A 19,277-nucleotide genomic window follows, 5' to 3' on the forward strand; every position below is an offset into this window, starting at 1 on the left:
CAGTGATGCTTCTGGAAGGCTATCTACATAGCCTTTTCATACTGCCTCCAGAAGCAACTGTTCAATAAATATGTACCGAATCCCTACACCAGCTCCACAGCAAACAGAGCTGTAAGTGGTTTCTATCTTCATGGAGCTTAGGAAGTGGAGGAGATGGGAAATGTTAGCCAAACAGTCTCACTAATGAGTGTACAATTGTAAATCCTGACAAAAAAATGCATGAGGAAACGGTCATTGCCCTTGCGAGCACGATAGCAGACTAGGTTGATCTGGCATAAAAGGAGGAGTTGAACTGCTGGTTAATTAAGTGAAGGGGGATCAAAGCAATCCTGGCAGCACTAGACTTCGGAAAGAGCATGTGCAAAGGCCCTGGGTAGATTCAGCTTTAATCAATTATGCTAAAGTGTAGAAAAAGAGAAGACAGGACTATCAAGGGAGGTCAGAGCTAGAACACACAAAGCACTGTAGGATGCTAAAGACCTCAGTCATCACTGTGGGAACCCTGGAAAGCCGCTAAAGAGGTTGAGCAGGGACTGAAGACAAGGCTCAGTGGGACGAGCTCTTGTTTCACAAGCATGAGGATCCAAGTCAGCTCTCAGAACCCAGGTAGAAGCCGGCCACAACTATGCATGCCCATAACTCCAGAACTGTGGCAGGGGAGGCAGGAGGCTCTCTGGAACTTGCTAATTGCCAGCCTAGTTCCAGATTCAGTGGGGGACATGGTCTCAAGGGAGTAAGTGCTCGAGAGCGCACACACACACACACACACACACACACACACACACACACACACACACACACACACACCAATAACTAAAAATGTTTTAAGCAAGGGGCAACATAAATTAAGATCCAACTTAAACAGGCCAGTCCAACTACAATAAAGAGAACGAGAAAGAGGGCGACAACGGACTCCATACACAGCCTGAAGGCAACCTGGGAGAGGGGAAGATGATCTTGATTGGGGGGGAGAGGAGCTAAGAGGAAACATTAAACCTGGAACAACACTTAATCCGCAGCCTCGAAGGTCTCCATGGAGGGAGTCTGAATAAGGGCCACGTCCAGCCATAGGGGGACAGTGGAGCCCTTCCCTATACACTGCTTCATGCCTTGAAGCTTCTGTTTCTCTGGCTGAGTGATAAACAGGTGTGGAGTGCAAACGAACATCTGATTTGTCTGGTTTGGAATGGAGTAGGTAATCAGGGAGAACCAAGAGGTCAAAGTTGAAAAGAGGGACCTAAGAGCCGCTGAGGGACTGTCCAGGGGAGGAACCATTAGGAGACAGTTTGAGAAAAGCCTGGAGGGCGCTGAACTGGAGGCCAAGCAGGGAAAGAGCTCAGGACAGGGGCTGAGAGGTGGAATGAGGCCCAACAAATCAGGGGCTTTTGAAGATGGCACACAAATTCTCGTGTCTGAGACCTGAGCCTTTAGACATGTGGCTAAAGAGGCTTAGTCAACAGCCATGGGAGACTCACTGAGTTGTCCTCATCAACATAAAGTGTTTTAAAATGTAAGCTATGTTGAAACCCTTCTGTGATGGATAATATTGTCAACAAGATCTGGGTCAGGTTCTTTAATCAGCAAGACCCACCCTAAATGTGGGCAGTGCCATGGGGGGACAGCAGCTGTGGCCCTGGATGACTACAGGGGAGAAAGTCAGCTGAGTCTTTACCCCTCTGCCTTCTGTGGACAGACTATGATGGGCTGGTTCACACTCCCCTGCCTTCACATGTTTCCCATCATTGGCCACCATGTTCTCTAACTGTGAGCCACGTCTCTGCCTCCCTGAAGCTGTCAGGTGCTCTGTGCCAGCAACAAGACTTGTACCTAGTACATCTTTTTACTGATACAGGAACCTCAGAGTGGGAAAACAGCTTGACAACCAACCAGGGTCTACAAGCCAGAGGGTGGCAGAGCCAGGCTCTGCTGGCCCCTCCTCCTTCTTGGCCACCTTCTGCCCCCATCCCCTTTCTGTAGGGCCAGCTTACCGAAACCCAGTATTACAGTGTTTATTTCACTTACACAAGCAAACCTGACTACACAAAACCAAAGCACACTCAGTGCAACTGCCACGCCCCGCTCCCTGCTTACCTCTTTGATTGTGGCATTTCTTCCCCTCCAGGAAAACCACCATCTTCCTCCCTTTTTGGGCATCTTATCTCTCATGATGGATTCCACAGTGGCCTGTTTTAAATGGATGGTAACATAAATAATGGAACCAAAAAAAAAAGGGGGGGGGATCAACTTAGCACACTCGATACAAAAGAAAATGTACTTGCAAATCAAAGGAGGAGACGGGAAAAGTAAAATATAAATAAAAGCGTAACGCAACATACTGTGGGTGGACTGAAAATTTTAGAAAGGCAAAACCTAATGGCGTCCAAAATCACGTGAAGGTAACTGAGGCAGGAAGACTTAAGAAGATGGGAAAAGAACCAACGAACAACAAACAAAATACAACACAACAACAACAGGAAAAGAAAGCATTAGAAATCATTAGTGGTTAGTAGATCTTAAGTTTTCAAATTAAAATGGCTGTTTATGATGCTATTAGCCTCAATATGATTACAAAATGAAACAGGAAAAGAAAAAAATGATGGCTATGGTACAGGATCCAACAGCTGTAAGCAAAAGTCAAAATACATGGCTTTCTTTCTTAGTCAATATAAGTTTTCAAAGCTTAACCAACTAAACTTTAGCAGGCTGATTTAAAAAAATCAAGGGTTAAAAATAAAATTCATATGGATGCCTTGAATAATCAAAGTTTGATGGGGAAGATTAAATATGAAATAATACTTTTATAGACATTTCCAAAGAACAACATCTGTCTTAAGCCTATTTGGGGCCCAGGCAACTGTTATCTGATTTTCCAACCTCCATTTAGACTGATTGATTATAAGTAGCTATTACCTCAGCTAGTGAAGAATGACTTAGTCTCTCAACCTAACAGGAACAAGTAGATAGACAAATGATTCACAGGTTTAGCCTCAAGTACGCAATTAATATTTAAAAGATACTCAACTAACAAAGAAGACAAACCGAGCCCACTAAAAGGCAAACCATATATACGATGTTCAGGGACAGCACAATCCACAAATCAATTGTCTACTCTTCTCCTCCTCCTCCCCCACCAAATTCATCTACAGATAATAAGCCCCAGATGGAGTCTAAAGTTCTTTTAAAGAATCAACAAACAAAAACAGCACAGAAAACCCTCTGACGGGATCAGGGTAAGTAGGCGCCAGTCCTGCAAGGGTGTTAAATCTACATCAATCTAAAAAAGCTCATGTTGGCTCATGAGCAAACCCATCCCTGAAACAGAAAATCTTAAGTTCAGTGGAAGAAATTAGCCTAAATTTATAGATAAACGGAACAACCAACACCAGCACCAAGAAGAAGGCCACCTAACATGGGACACCAGGGCGATCCTGAGGTGATTCTCAACTGTTTTGGATCCTGGAAGTGGACCACCTGCCTCCCTCCAAACTGTGGTCCAGAAGCAGGCTGCCACATGTTCAGGGAGCCTTTCAGGGGAGGTGGACTCAGATCCAGGGACAAAACCCACTTGGACTGTACCATCCATGACCATCTTATGGCTCTGCCAAGACCCAGTTTAGAAGAGATCAAACTGTGAGCAGTGATGCTCCCATTAACCTGTCCCAACTGGGCCCCTTTTCTTAATCGCATTAGCGCTCACCTTTGGCAAAGGTTTCTGGAAGGCCTGCATCGCCAACAGCAGAGGAGCTGCTGTTGTCCAGTTGTAATACCTAACAAGATGGAGAGATGGTGTCAGGAGAGTGAGGCATGTGGAGTGTCACAGAAAGGCTGGGACCCCAGCGGGGCCCTTTAACAAACCCAGTGTGATTGCTCCCTTCCCAGACCTCCACATCAACCCTGTCTACACAGTGTCTCCCTTTCTCCTGTTCACTTCATGGCCATGGTACAGGTGAAGAAGGGTCAGCAGCAGACAAGGCACAAGGGTGAACATGCCACTAGCAGCCAGTGACTACGTGGACAGCAGTCAAGTTCCCTGGGTGGTCCCTGACCCAAGCCATATCCTACTGAACTTCATGGAAAGGGGACAGACAACTCTGTAACCTCCTAAGTCAATCATAAAACACTTGCAGCGCCCTCTCAGTGAGAGTCTCCAGAGTCCACTGCACACCACAGACTGATCACATATGGTGATGTTTCCACGCTAAAGGGCAGCTGCACCCTTAGACCCAGGACAAGATAGGGTCGGAGTCCCACAGTCCAAGCACCACGCCTGACATGGTCAGTTTCATGGTCTGGTACAGGCACATATTAACATCCACAAAGTGGGGCTGGGGAGCCAGATCAGTAGATGCCTGTCATTGTCCTTTCAGATCCCCAGCACCCACACTGAAAAGCCAGCCCTGTGGCACAAACCTATAAGTCCAGTACTGGGAGGTGGAGACAGGAGGATTCCTAGGACTTGCCTGTCTGCCAGCTAAGCCAAACCAGCAAATTGCAGTTGAGTGGGACACTCTGCCTCAAAACCTAAGGTAGAAGACAGGGCACTGTGGGAAACACCTTTAATCTCATCCACTAGAGAGGCTGAGACAGGAGGATCTCCGTGAGTTTGAAGTCAACATGCTCTACATAGTTCCAGGACAGCCAGGGCTACATAGAGAGATCCTGCCTCAAAAAGCAAAACAAAACCAAAAGAAGGGGAGAGTGATCAGACAATATGGATCTCTGGCCTCCACATGCATACATATATGCATATATACACACCATGTACACCACATATATACACTTACACTGAATACACACACACACTCCACAAGACTCTCAATTATCTCAGCCCATCAGCTGCACGGGGGCATGGAATTTTACAAATAATGAAGGGCAATAATTAAGTTTAACAAGACTTCATTAAGGCTTGACAGAAAGGACTGTCAGCAGGAACTTACTTATTACCGATCTTGACCACGAGATTGGGGTCATCGATGATGGCGGGGTTGTCAGCGAACTGCTGATAGGACACAGCTTGTTCCAAAAACGCATCTGTGGTGGGTGGCAGCAGGAGCACAGGAGAGAGAGAATCACAGAGTGTGTTTTTAAAGAAACAGGTCAGTTTTCAGGTTGCTCATTCCCACGTGTTTGCCTGAGAGTTTACCAATGGAAGTCCTACAGATCCTATGAATGAATGCACTTGTGAAGAGGGAGCTTGAGCCTGGCAGGGCTTTTGCTGCTGTGTTGTTGCTGTTGTTGCAGGTGGGAGTGGAGGTGGGGGGGGATTCTCTTAAGACATCATGACACGGACAGAACACATGGGGCATGGAGCCTGCATGCAGCAGTAGAGTCATGCTTGCCAAGGATACCGGCTTGAGTCACCTGGGACAAGTGACTGGGTTCAAATCTCAATCATCTCTTCTCCTCCATCCCCATCCCCCTCCCCACCCCGCCACCTACCCAGCTAGCATACACATGGCCACTTCTGGTGGGGGGGGGCCGGTCCTGAAGATGGGGGAGGAGGGCAGTCAACACACTGCCCAAAGTGAGGGCTTGATCAATGCAGACAGCTACAATGCCAACTGCTGCCATCTATGCAAAGGGTGGGAGCCAGGGCAGTGTGCTGCCCATGGTGCTGCCCATGCCCATCCCCCTCCATCATCAAGCTCAGAGCAGTCCCTCTGGGCAGGAAGGCTGTAGGATCAGAAGGCCCAGTCCTCAGCCTTCCTGAGATGAGTGTCCCTGGACAACACTGACTTCCCTCAGCTTCCCCACTGAGCTGGGCCATGCCCTGGCCTCTGACTAGAACTCAGTCTCACTGACTGGAATCCACTCACACTCCTCCCCTGGGGAACCCTAAAGCTCTAGGTGGAACCAAGAGCCAAAAGACAGCAGATCACTCCTGTCGGGAAGAAAAGTGCCCCTTGGTCCTGTCAACCCAGAATGGAGGCCCAAAAATGTACTCCCCCGCCCTTTCTCTGGGGCTTCCAGTCACATCTGACAACACAGGGCCTCTGAATTCCCACCACTACCCCACTGTGCACGCACAGGGAAGGAATGTCAGTAAATTACCAGCCTCCCCGCTCCTCTAGTGAGTGAGGGAGCACACTACCCCATCACAGCTCAGGAATATAATAGACACAGTAGTCAGAGCTGTGGTCCTAGAAGATGCAAAGGATAAAAGAAACAAGTTTCTAGGAAGGGCTGGTGGCACCCAGGCTGGAATAAAAGAATCCAGTCTGTGCATAAGAAGTCTGCAAAGCCTAGGAGGGACTTCCCAGCAGTCACTGGAGCAGGAAGAGGAAGTAGTGTGGTTGATAAGAGCATCACCACCCCCTGCTGGAAACACAGAGAAAATGGTGGTGGAGGGAGGGGAGGAGGAGAGGTGGAGGGAAATTGGGTCTGGTTCAAGAATTTAACAGCCAATAGCTGCTGTTGCACCAGCTAGGAGTCTCAGGCACAACTCACCATGAACCTGTCACAAGGTATTCAGCCATCACTTGCCAGTATGGCAGATGGTATGCATAAGTCATAAGACCTACCAGCATGGCAGCCTCTAGAACCCAGTGGGGAAAGGTTGCAGAATTCCCCAAACTGATTCGACCTCCCTTCTGTCCTCTACAGCCACAGAGATTTCACAAACACTCCCAATGCTCTGTTACAGGAAGGACTGATGGGCCTAACTGGCCCTGCCCCACCCCACCTCCCACACCTGCAGGCTCACCATGAACATTCTTCAGGGCTGGCCCTGAGCACAGGGACAACCAATTGTGCTCCATGATCACCTCTAAGGATAAGTGCCTCCCAACAGCCTTCTTGCTGCCTGAAGGCCCTTGTACCCTGACCTTGCTCTATGAGGACAGCTAACTGAGCTAACATCAACCACAAGCATGAGCCTCAGCTCCAGGGCCTTCTGACCAGCGGCCACTAGAGGGTGCTGTCCCATATAGCCTAGTACCTTTGGTGATGTCTCTGTGGTCACTGAGGCCACCACAGAGGGAGATGGCTATGGACGGCAGGTCCCTCAGGCCATCCGAGGTGCTCTCCACACCGCTGTCGATGCCCGAACTGCCCACCGACTGTGGGGACTGGTTGGCTGACCTGGCTCCAATGTCACAGGCTTGTTTGGAGAGCCCAGCAGGATCACCACTGAAAGGAGGGGAAAGAGAAATTGTTCTGAGCACCCCACCATCATCGTCACTCCCACTATTGAATCAAATAACCACCCCAGAAAGCTGAACCACCTCAGAGAAGCAACGACTGTCACTTTGGGGCAGCTGTGCCATCAAAACACCATACAGATGGCAAAGTCAAATGACCCACCTCTGGAGGGCCTGTCACAGTTTCCTGTGACACTCCAAACGCATATGAAGAAAACTCCAGAGACAGCATGTATCTGGGAGGCCACTGTTACCCACTGACACTGGCCCTCCCTATATCCCAAGAGAGCTAAGGCTGGATTCCCCAAGGCCTGAGTGTGAATCCCTCCAAGGAGGACCATACAAAGGTCTCTCTCACTTGGATCATAGGTCACTGGTCACTGCAACCCAGGCTCAGGCTCCTTCATGAGGTAGCCTTGAGCCCACATTCCTATAAAGAGGGTATAAGGCAGTCACGTGTCCATTAGTCCTCCCCAACACACACACACACACACACACACACACACACACACACACACACACACACACACACACACACAGACTCTTACACAGAGCACCCAGAGCTGAGGCTGTGCCCAGGTTAAATGTGAGCCTTCGGTGTCCCTGCTTCCCCACTATCAGCCAAGGTAAACTGGGCAGCTCTATAGAAAACGGTATCGGGGCCAGATGTGATAACTTAACCCTGCACTCCCAGCAATCAAGATGCTGAGGCAGGAGGACCACCACAAGTTCAAGGAAACCCTAGACTACATAGTGAGACGCTATCTCAAAAATCAAAAAATAAAGTAGTCTGGGGAATGAGAACAACTGTTACTTCTTTGGGAAGTACAGGGCTGCCACTTCAGGATCCATGTCTGTGAGGTCATCCAGATAAACACCATCAGCTCCGAGGTGTCGACTCCGTTTATCTGAAAGAGTACATGAGCGTGTCAGAGACCAACTGAGTTTCCATCTGCCCAAAGCACAGATCTTCTCCCCGGTTACCACAGCTACCCCTGGCCCAAGAGCCACAGGGAGAGAAGCCAGCAAGCACATCACTGCCGATCTGGTGCTCCCTTCCTCCTGGAATCAAGTACTAAGCCTCAGCCTTTATCCACAGAGGGCCTGACAGGTTCCAAACCCTCCACTGAAGCTGCTGCCATGATTACTGTAATTATTAGTTGTGGGGTTCCAAGCCCTCCACACTGAAGCTGTTGCCATGATCACCATAATTATTAGTTGTGGATGACAAATTCTTTCCTGAATACCCCGCTGCTGACCCTCCAGGGCACAGCATACCTACAGGTGCATGATGGGTCCCTGCGTGCCACGCCCATAGACTCCCTCTCCAGTCCCTACTGAGAACTGTGTGACTGGTTCATACCAACCCACGGTGTTGCACCAAGCTACCTGTTTAACTAAGGTGGGGCTCAGCTTCATCACTAGTCAGAATGGATGGTGAGCTCATCAGGCTACACTGTCACTGACATGATCCAGGGAAACATAGAAAGACCTCTAACAAAGCTAACCATGTCTGGTCCCACACTAGCAAGGAACACTCACACTCCTCACTTTGCAGAAGAGCACAGATTAAAGATTCGATACCACAAATGCCATGGATGGGGGTCTTTGCTGATTTATTTGAAATCTTGGGTGGAGCTGCAGTGCCTCCGGTGTAGGCAGCATGTCTAGGAGTAAGCTGGGAGCCCCATACCTTTCTTCCTGGAAGGGGAATCTGTCTTGCTTGTCGTCTGTGCTGTGCTGGCAGCTGGGGGCTTGAGCTCTTCGGCCACAGGTAAAGGTGGAGCTGCAGCTCCTAAGGCCTCGAGGTCCTCCTCGTTCACAAACTGCATCTCTGTCTGAGCCTTGCTCCGGTCCACCAGCGGCCCCTGGGCCAGTGTTGGTGACTGGTCACTAAAAGTATCTGAAGACTCACTACAAATGGCCTGAAAGTGAATTTTATCAGGGATCTTCCGGCTCCCTAACGGACTGGAGTCCTTCATCTTGTGTGGGGAAGATGACTGGAAGAAAGGGGAGAAACAGATGAATGTTGAAGCTGACTCAGACATTCTCAATGTGCCACAGAACTGAGTTTAAAGGCATTTACCTTTGCAGCCTGCGGCAATTCACCCCAAAGCCAGAGCATCTCCAGGGTATTCTTTGGTGTCGACCTGTCTGAAGACTTACTGACTAACTCAGAATCACTCTTGGGTGTTGAGGGACGGGAGCCTGAAGGACTTAAGAAAATACAAAGCCATCATTAGAGTGAGAAAAGAAAAACCTTTGTTTTTGTCCCAGAGTCATGGTTCTAGCAACTGAAAATTACTTTCTGCTGCCATTCCCTTCTGACAACCCCTCCTTTGGCCACCAGAGGTCAGTGTACACCATGTCCAATAAGGTGACTGGCCTTGGAGCCAAATTGAAGGGCATTAAGAAAAAGGAAGGAGCTATATAAAACTGGGGGGGGAGGGGGGAGATAGAATCAGAACTTGACACTCTCAGAGAACTAATGAAAGAAGGGAAGAGGAGGAGGAGGAAGAAGAATCAGAGAGGCAGAGAGAAGGAAAGCAGGGGAGGGGCTCTTGGTTACAAACTGCTGTCCTTCATGACACCTGGCTTCCCCTGTGATCCCATTTTGCTAGCAAGCATCTCAGCTTTCTTTCAGGTAGGTGCAGAGGGGTCCAGTCAGCTGACACTGCACCCCAGGTTTAAACACTGGCTTTGAGAACAGGGAAAACATCTTGCTTGCCAACTTCATTACGCTGGATCACGAGGCAGCTGTCTCCAGGAACACATGAAAAGGCTTTCTGTGTCACCCACCACACCACTCAGTCTCAGGCCAGTTTCTAAGTGACAGCGATGCGTCTGCCTTCCACACTGCACATTTTTACGTCTAACACTTGAACTGAGTCCTATGTCTATTCAGCCAAATTAATGGGCTGAAAGAATCAACTTAGGTCCACTTTCTCAGACACCAAGCCGAGAGACAGGAAGAAGTGGCCTTGAAGTTCCCTTTTTCTGTATGCTCCCACACCACTTCCTTAAGAGGAACACAGCAGCCCTCTTACATAAAGCAGGAAACAGCTTCTCCACAGACCTTATCTGTGTCCTTCCCTCCCCCCACCCTCACCCCCACCCCTGCTGCACCAAGTCTCACTTATCTAAGTCAAGTTCTATCTCCAACTCAAGATGGGGTTTCCTGTCGGCATCAGCAGAGATCCCTTGGTAATGCATCCAATACAGTGGCCACATGCAACTGAAGGTTTTCTACATTGCTAGCCTGGCCCTGACGCTTCCATGAACCCAGACTACGGGCTTTTGGGCCCTCATTTCACAGGGATATACAGAGCCCCCTTTCTCTCAGCATGTGCTGACCACTGACTTTCTCAATGAAAGCATACTGTCATAGGGCAACCCTCACGTTCTAGGTCTGTCTGTGGGGAGGAGGTTCCGGGTACATCAGACCATGAGAAATTCTACAATGGAATCCTACAACACACACACACACACACACTCACACACACACACACACTCACACACACAGAGAGAGAGAGAGAGAGAGAGAGAGAGAGAGAGAGAGAGAGAGAGATATTTAAAAATAAAAATAGTTTGAAGCCACAGTGGGGAAAGGGAGGTTGGCATCTCAGTGTGCATCTCTAACCCCAGCACTTAAGAGGCAGAGGCAGGTAGATCTCTTTGAATTCTAAGCCAGCCTTGTCTACATAGCAAGTTCTAGGCCAGCCAGGGCTACATTAGTGAGATCCTGTTTCAAAACAAACAAAATCCAAAGGTTTTTTTTTTTTGGGGGGGGAGCAGTAAATACAATTAAATGTGAAATTAAATTTTAAATTTTAAGTCAAATGAAACTGTAAAAGTTATGCTTCCCAGATAGAAATTAATCAATGCTTACACTGATTATTATTTTAAAAGTAGATGAGGAATGGTCACAAAGTTAGCAAATACTGAGGAATGAGAGGAGAGATCTCAGACACCTGATCCTAATATAAAAAAAAAACCCTAAGGCCCATCCTATGCCATTCTTCTAAGTTCCGGTCTAGAAATGCTGGGAAGAGTGTCTGAATCCATTATAGAGACAGCCTAATAGGCTGTTTAAATATTTATAGTAAGTGGCTTGACTTATCTACTAAAGTGGCATTCTAAAAATAGCTTGTAAACTTGTCTATCAAATGACCTGCCACAGGAAAGACTGTACCTCAGTCTCAAGTTCCTTGTCCTGGTTTTCAAGGCCACCCAGAGAGTGGGGCAGCAAGACAGCAGAAACCACTAGAGGGATTTTAAACAAGCCAAATCAGGACTCAGAGGTTAAGAGCACCTGTTGCTGCTCTTCCAGAGGACCTGGCTGAAATTCACAGCACCCACAAAGCAGCTCACAATCCTTTGCAACTCTAGTTCCAAGGACCCATCGCCCTCTTCTGGCCTCAGGGGGCACTACTTGCATGTGGTACATGAACATGCATGCAGGCATGCGTTCATACCCATGAAAGTAAATAATCTTTAAGATAAAATAGACAAGTCTAATCACTTATGGCTTACAGTGGAAGGAGGTACATATTTTTTCACAAGTAAGTTGGTTAGTGAGTAAAATTGATTTTAAGTGTTAAATCAAAATTTCTATTTCATATCATCTGTCAGTAAGTTGTACACAAGTCACTGGGTTAAGGTAAGGCTTAGAGGTTAGATGACGGCTTCCATAAGAACTGGTCTACCTTTCCGAAGCACAGAAGTGGGAAGACTGTGGAGGGCAAGAGCTAGAAAGAACTCCCTCGGCCACTACTGCAAGGTGAGAGGGAGTCCTCTGGCAATCTACCAGGCTGCTGGAGGCACTGAAAGATACACCACAAAAAGAAAGAAGAGAAAAAAAATCACAGGTCAGTTCAATGCAATTTCCTATCACTACTTCAGCTGCTCTCACCAGAAACGAAACCATTCGGCTGTTAATCAGCAAAGGGCGAGTCTATGTTGAGATAAGGAGGAAATCAACATGAACTTTCTTTTGAAACAGAGTCTCCTGTTCCCCAGGCTGGCCTCAAACTGGCTATGTGGCTGAGGATGACCTCTTTCCTCTACTTCCTGAGTGTGGGGGCTGAGGGGGAGGTGGGGGATCGCAGGCATGGACCACTGTGCCTGGTTTTACCCTGGGATGGGGAGTGAAACCAGGACTTCACATGTGCTAGGCAAGCACTCCACTAACTTGAGCTACTTCCCCAGCCTTCAACATCAACTTTCCGGGTCTGCAAAGACAGGAAAGTGCCAAAAGACCCATCTGGCTTCCCCTTTCATCCTGTGCCCTTAGTTAGCCAAGACATGACCGCTCAAGTCTAGCTGAAGCTGGGCGCTGAATCAAACTACATGATCTAAAGACATGAACATGGCTTCTGTCTATCGCCCCCTTAATAAAAACACATCACTCTGGGTGAGGACATAAGTATCTACTAAACCTAATGAGTGATCCATTTGACAGCAGTCACACCATCTGATGCTATCAGTACCCGGGACTCACGTTTTACATTCCTCGGGTTAATGAATAGGCTTTTCAATGGATTAGCAGTTTCTGCGTTGTTTCCTCCCTAAATCACTGTTATCTCTTCGTGGGGGGTCATCTCCCCTGAACCAGGACAAGAACACATCAGGTTCCAGGCATCTTGGGGATGACCTGTCCTGTACAGTGAGCCAGGTGAAACTGACATGCTCTGGGGACGAAGAGTGAGTGAGTCACTGCCCTTAAAGACTTATAAGTATCTCACTAATGTTTTCGCTTTTGTTAGTTTGGGGTTCCTTTGTTTTGTTTTGTTTGTTGGGACAGGGTTTCTCTGTGTAGTCCTGGCTGTCCTGGAACTTGCTCTGCAGACCAGCCTGGCCTGGAACTCACAGAGATCCGCCTGCCTCAGCCTCCTGAGTGCTGAAATTTGTGTGCCAGCACAGCCCAGCTCGAAATATTTCACTAATGTTTTCAAATGGACTAATCTACAAAATATAGGTCAAATGAAACGTACCTTTGAAGTAATGTTTTTATAAAGGTTTATTTTATTTTTATTTGTATGTGTGTGTGCACCATGTATGCATAGGTGTCCACAGAGACCACAAGAAGGCATAGGATCCCTGAAACAGGAGTTGTGAGGCACCTAGAATGTGTTCTAGGACTCAAGCTCAGATCCTCTGGAAGAGTGAGAAGCAGTCTTCACACCTCTGAGCCATCTCTCCAACCCCAATTACACCAATTTAAAAAAAAAAAAAACAACCAAGCACACGTGGTGGTTAAGTGTTAACTGTCAGCTTAGCAGGATCTGTAATGACCTGGGGGATGGACTCCTGGTCATGACTGTGGAGGATTATTTTGATTTGATCAACTGGGATAGGAAGATCTACCCACTGTGGTGGCACCATTCCCCATGGGATACTGGACTCTATGAATGGAGACAGGGGGCTGAGTGATGCCATGCATTCACCTCTCTCTGCTTCTTCCCGATGGTGGATGCTATAGGACCAGCTGTCTCAAGCTCTGCCTTGACCTCCCTGCCATGACAGACCAGACCCTTGAACTGTGAACCAAAATAAACTGTTTTTTTCCTTAAGTTTCTTTTGTCAGGGTATTTTATGACAGCAACAGGAAAAGAAATTAAAACATGATGTCTAGCAGAAAACATTTAAACTACATACATGTAGCCAAGAGTTAGGTACCATCCCTTGGTAGACCAACATTTCCTGTCAGTCCGAGCTGGAATCAGGCATGGGACACATTACACTTCCGCCCATGGTGCTGACTGCTGCTGCCTCGTTCTTAGGATGATGCTGAGCAAACTGGAGCCAACAGGGGGCGCTTTGACAAGACTGACAGTCCATGCCACAGTCCCAGGGTGGGAGCACTTTCATTCTAAACTACAGGTAAAGCTACAGCATCAGGCAGAACACGCCAAGGATGCCAGAGCCATTTCGTTTCTCAGCTTCTTTTTCACTATTTCCACATCCCAAGCATCCTGAGCCAGTTAACAACCTGTCCTCCACCTGCCATGACATTTCAAGCTGTGGTCCCACAGAGGCCACAAACCATTACCATGCCAAAGATTTGCCTGCCACCCAAGAACCAACCAGTTTTCACCCTGGGATGGGGTGAGCCTGTGCTGTGGAGAACACAGGATTTAGACCCATGTCCTTCCTGGATTCTGGGCAGAACCACGCCAAAGGCCATCCTGTTCTCAAAGGCATAGGTGGCATGGCTCTGAAAGTGTCTGGAGTTTTCGGGAAAGTCACTAGTACTCCATGCAGCTGCAGCTCACTTCTCAGGTTCACGTGGGCACTCCAGGACAAGTGGAAATGGCATTTCAGGGAAGAGTGCAGTCCTGAATCCAGCAGTGTGGATTAGCTGTAGGCCAGCATCCCCTGCACGATCCTTAGTGACGTCAGAACTGCCCCCCCCACCTCCCCCCCACGCCCCCACGCCCGCAGCAATGTCCCTACATTTGAACTTCACTTCAAGGCTAAGGACCAAAGCCAGGTTGGCCATGCTGCCCTCTCCTGCTGCCAGTGGGCATTGGGTAACTCGGCAGGCTTTTTTTTTTTTTTTTCTGTTATGCCTTCCCCACAGAACCTTGCAACATGTCTGTAGATGGAGAGTATAGATTCAGTGCCAGTTTGAGATTTGCTCACCTTCCATATTTAATTCCCACACACAATGAAGAGTTTCTGATCATAATGGTTTAGAGTTTTAATTTCTATTTCACTATTTTCTTAGTCATGCGACTTCTAAATGGTCTGGACCAGAAAAGACAACCTCCGACACACAAAAGCAACTTACCTGGGACTGGGGGACCATTCTCTGTCTGAATTGGGGTATGATGCTGACTGGGAATACGATGGAATCGAGGGGAGGTTTTCCTTAGAAATGTCATCTTGGAATGGTGGTACATCATTAGGAAGGGTTCTGGAGAGATTAAAAAAAAACAAAAGTCAAAACATTACCCAGAGCAGACTCAAAGTAAAGCCAAGTTTCTTCTTGATTACATCTAAGGGCTTCTTTAATTAACATGACCTCTGTCACACTCAGGTACATCCTAGAAATTGAAGATGGAAATGGAAAAGGTGAGATGTCAGCATATGTAAATGTGTGTGGGTACATCGGCCTCAGGTAGATTGTAAACTTATAATGGCTTCTTCGCCAGAGCATGAACACGATGAGCACACCAAGGAAGGACCACTGATCCTCAAGCATGTGTGTGTACTTTTGTAGCACCCTCAAAAATGTGTGTGTGCCACTGCAGCACCCTCAAAACACGTGTGTGTGCTACTGTAGTATCATCAAGTGTGTACATGTACCACTCTAGCATCCAAGGACTCACACATGGTAGGCAAGCACTCTACCACTGAGCTAACTGACCGACTGCCTATTTTGCATATTTAGAGATAGGGTCTCACTTAAGTCACCCAGCCTGGTGATTCTCCTGCCTCAGTCTCCCCAGTTCTGGGCTTCCTGGTATGTGCTACCACAGCTGGCTACTATCACATCTACAGCATCTTGTTGTCACCTTTCACATGACCCCTCCTAACCAGAGCCTGAGAAGCAGGTCAACCAGAATTGGATCCAGATGTTCCAGAGCATTGTCATGTACGAGGGAATTGCCACTCAAATTAATAAACACACACAGAACATGCTGCATGTCTAGCCAGATAAATAAACGGCATGGATCATGTGTGTCTTTGAGTTGAACACAACTGTAGAACTCCCTAGCCTCAGATAGGAGTGCAGACATTATAACACAGGGCTTAAAACCCCACACCTTCAGAAGCCACTGTTCTGTACTTCTAGTGCTGCTGCAAGTGCCTGTGGCCAGGCTCTGGAATTGAAAGCCACAGAGGAAAGGCCATTATAGCCAGCTCAAGCCAAACAGCCCCAGTACCCAACAGTAGGTTAGAGGCTACAGCTAGGGAAGGCAATGTTGCCAGCCAAGTTCTAGTATAAACCAGGAAAAAAAAAAATACATTTGAGACTGGGGATACGGTTGTTTGCCTAGCATGCACAAAGCCCTCAGTTCAATCCCAGCACCACAAAATTTGAGTGTGGTAGCTTATGTCTGTGATCTCAACATTTGGGAGGTAGAGGCACAGAAGGATCAGAAGTTCAAGGTCATCTTCAGCCATGTATAATCCTGTCTCAAAAAACAAAAAAAAAAAAAAATAGTTTACTCTGAACAATGAAGCAGAGTAACAATCCATCCCTGGTGTTCTTTAACCCTTCTTTGTGTTAAAGAGACAAAAACTATCAAAAGCTACATGGAACTATATAAAAATCTAAAACAACAAATATTCCTTCAAATTTAGTTTTCAAAACTGGCTTTTGGCACCAAAATACATACTTACAAACAGAGTTTTGTGACAGTCTTAGAAGCCAAGAAAAATAAAAAGAGATGAACCCATTAAATCTGGGCATAATTCAAATTAAAATGGAAAGGTTTGCTTGACATAAAGTGAGTGTAGGCTCCAGTCACCTTTAACACTGAGTTGACCACACACCCTTCTGACCTTTAGATCTGCCTTTAGGCCATAGGCCGAGTTGGGGCTCAGGCAACAATAGCCAGATCCTGAGCAGCCAATGAGGGAGTGAAGAGTGGAACTCCATGACACGGAGAGGGCTTAACATGCACTATGCCACAGGCTTGATCCCCTGAACCAGTAAATAAATCACAAGTTCCAAGAAGACAGTTTTGTTCATCAACTACTCATTTGCTTCTCGTTTCTTGATTCTATTTCTGATAGCTCAAGTTATCAGCCACAAGAGCAATGGCATGACAGACTGTGTCTTAGTTAAAAAAAACCTAGAGCAAGGCTCTATTCTTCTCTAGGCTGGGTCCACCACTTGACTGCAAAAATTCAGTCTAAGATGCCTAAGAGAAAAATGAAGCATTTTTTTAAAAAATTTATGGCTGGGCAATGGTAGTGCACACCTTTAATCCCAGTACTCCGAGAGGCAGAGGCAGGTGGATCTCTTGTGAGTTTGAGGCCAGCCTGGTCTCCAGAGTGAGTGCCAAGACAGCCAGGACTATACAGAGAAACTCTACCTTGGAAAAAAAAATTATGAAAATCACTTTTAAAACTAACTTACTTAAGACTAGAGATACAGTCCAGTTGGTCCTTGCCTCGCAGGCATAAAACCCAGGTTCAAATCCAGCCCCATTTAACAAAGCCTGATAGCACGGTCATCAGAAGTCCGAGTGATCCTCAGCTACAGATTGAATGGCTCATCCTCCTCCAGCAGGGAGCCCGTCTTCCCTCACTGTTTACCTGCTCCCGTCCATCGGTGCAGTGTCCTCATCAGAGCTCATCTCTATGGGAAACATGTCCTCATCCTCAGACGTGTTGACGCTCTCATCTCTTTTGAGATTGTCCAGCTGAGACTTCCTCCTCCGTTTCCTTCTCTTCTTCCCCAGAGATCCAGTGGATGGGGTGTCGCTGGGAGGCAGGACCTGGGCAGCGGTGGAGGGATCCAAGCACCTGATCCTGTCCAACGAGCTCCTTTTCAACTGGCTCTCCATTCGAGACGCTCCTTCCGACAGGATGGGGGACGTTGCCAGGTATGTGGGGATGACTTCCTAAATGGGACAGGTGTTCAAGAGTCCCCCGTTAATGCAGGTGGAGGGGGGGGCGTGACAAAGGGACACAGCCACAGCAGGACAAGCCAACATTTCACAGACGCAGGTAGACATCAGACAGACCACCAGAGTCATCAACTCCTCAAACACTGCTTTGTACTCAACAGAGGATTTCTATCATCGTCTCAGAGTCAGGCCATTACCAGTGACTTCAAACCATCACAACTCATCTAAAACACCCAGGGCAGAGAAAAGTGAGGGTAAAGCCACTGGACCTGGGCACAGTTTTACATTTTATTTTGAGTGTCAGAATAAGTGTGAGTGGGTTTCAACAGGTGAGTGGGTGTGAGTGGTATATGTGTATGTTTTCACTTTCCTGCATGAGGCCCTGTCTCATTAAAAAAAAAAAAAAAAAAAGACAGATGGCAGCTCTGACTCCAGGCCTGTCCCTCCAGAGCACATCCAGCTTTGAGTTGCATAGCCAGTGAGCTAGGAGACAGGACCCCTCAGAGAGCAAGGGAGAAGAGTAGAGCTGGCACAAGTAGAGGGGGCAATTGGTGATCAATATGCAGGTCGCAGCTTCCAGCAGGGTCCCAGGCAGCCACAAATGCTGAGCTGGCTGGCTACTACACTGCCTCTGTGGCATCTGGGCCCCAAAGAACTCCTCAGCTCCCGGAGCCCAAAATGGGCCTCAGCCAGGAGCACTAGGAGGTTATGATAATCTCAACTAGTAAACTCGGAGCTTCCCATTTAGACAGGAGTTGCCTGGAGGCTGTGGGCGGCAGCAGACAGTGGGGCAGGAGCTGCCCTTGGCTTGTAGCCCAGAAGCTGTCCCCTCCGGTAGATAACAGGGAGGCACTAGCCTGGGGCAGTCTAATTGCAGATGCTGGTTTCAGTGCTTAAGGAACCAGCTTAAGTTTAGCTTTAGGTATCCCTGCACAAGATTGATTCACGGGGGACCCAAACAGGCTGTCGGGTATTTCACTCTGTCACTCTCCACCTAAGGCAGTAAGACACAGTCTCTCTCACTGAGCCTGAAGCTGCTCTTTTAGCTAGACTGGCTGACCAGCCAGCGAGCACAGTCTCCGGATCTGCCTGTCTCTGCCCTCCCAAAGCTGGAGGTACAGGCAAGTGCTGAGTGTTTCTCAACTCAGGTCTTCACACTTGCAGGGCAAGCATTCTTAAACCACCAAGTCATCTCCTCAGGCCCAGACCCTCAAACTATTAAACATGAAGTTACCACACGGATCAGTAATTTCACTCCTAGGCATCCACAGGGGAGGGGCGGGAGTGGGACCAAAACCTATGTTCTCACAGAAACTTGACTAGGAAGATGCACAACGCCATTACTCACACTAGCCACAAGGTCCCTCAAGAGATGACCTCGTGAATGAAATGCAGTACATCAAACTACTGAGCCACTGAAAACACTAGCGTTCGGGCCCAATATATGGCTGGCTCAGTTGGTAAGGTACCTATTTCAAAGCCTGACATTCCCAGAGTTTCATCTTTGGGATCCACACAGTGGATGGAGAGAACCACCTCCCAAAAAGGTGCC

At 47.8% G+C, this 19,277-nt stretch overlaps 1 protein-coding gene across 1 annotated transcript in view; it reads right to left on the minus strand.

Annotated features, from left to right (window-relative positions):
* Lpin1 (lipin 1) overlaps positions 1 to 19,277 on the minus strand; it is a 39,876-nt gene that overhangs the window by 17,831 nt on the left and 2,768 nt on the right. The window contains 10 exon segments of the mRNA NM_001244017.1: positions 2,092 to 2,184; positions 3,698 to 3,767; positions 4,938 to 5,031; positions 6,938 to 7,128; positions 7,954 to 8,047; positions 8,833 to 9,139; positions 9,226 to 9,355; positions 11,846 to 11,962; positions 14,932 to 15,057; positions 17,412 to 17,719. Coding sequence (NP_001230946.1) covers positions 2,092 to 2,184; positions 3,698 to 3,767; positions 4,938 to 5,031; positions 6,938 to 7,128; positions 7,954 to 8,047; positions 8,833 to 9,139; positions 9,226 to 9,355; positions 11,846 to 11,962; positions 14,932 to 15,057; positions 17,412 to 17,719 — 1,530 coding nt within the window.

This window comes from Cricetulus griseus, chromosome 7 (assembly GCF_003668045.3).
Source record: "Cricetulus griseus strain 17A/GY chromosome 7, alternate assembly CriGri-PICRH-1.0, whole genome shotgun sequence".
In the NCBI taxonomy this organism is placed as follows: Eukaryota; Metazoa; Chordata; class Mammalia; order Rodentia; family Cricetidae; genus Cricetulus; species Cricetulus griseus.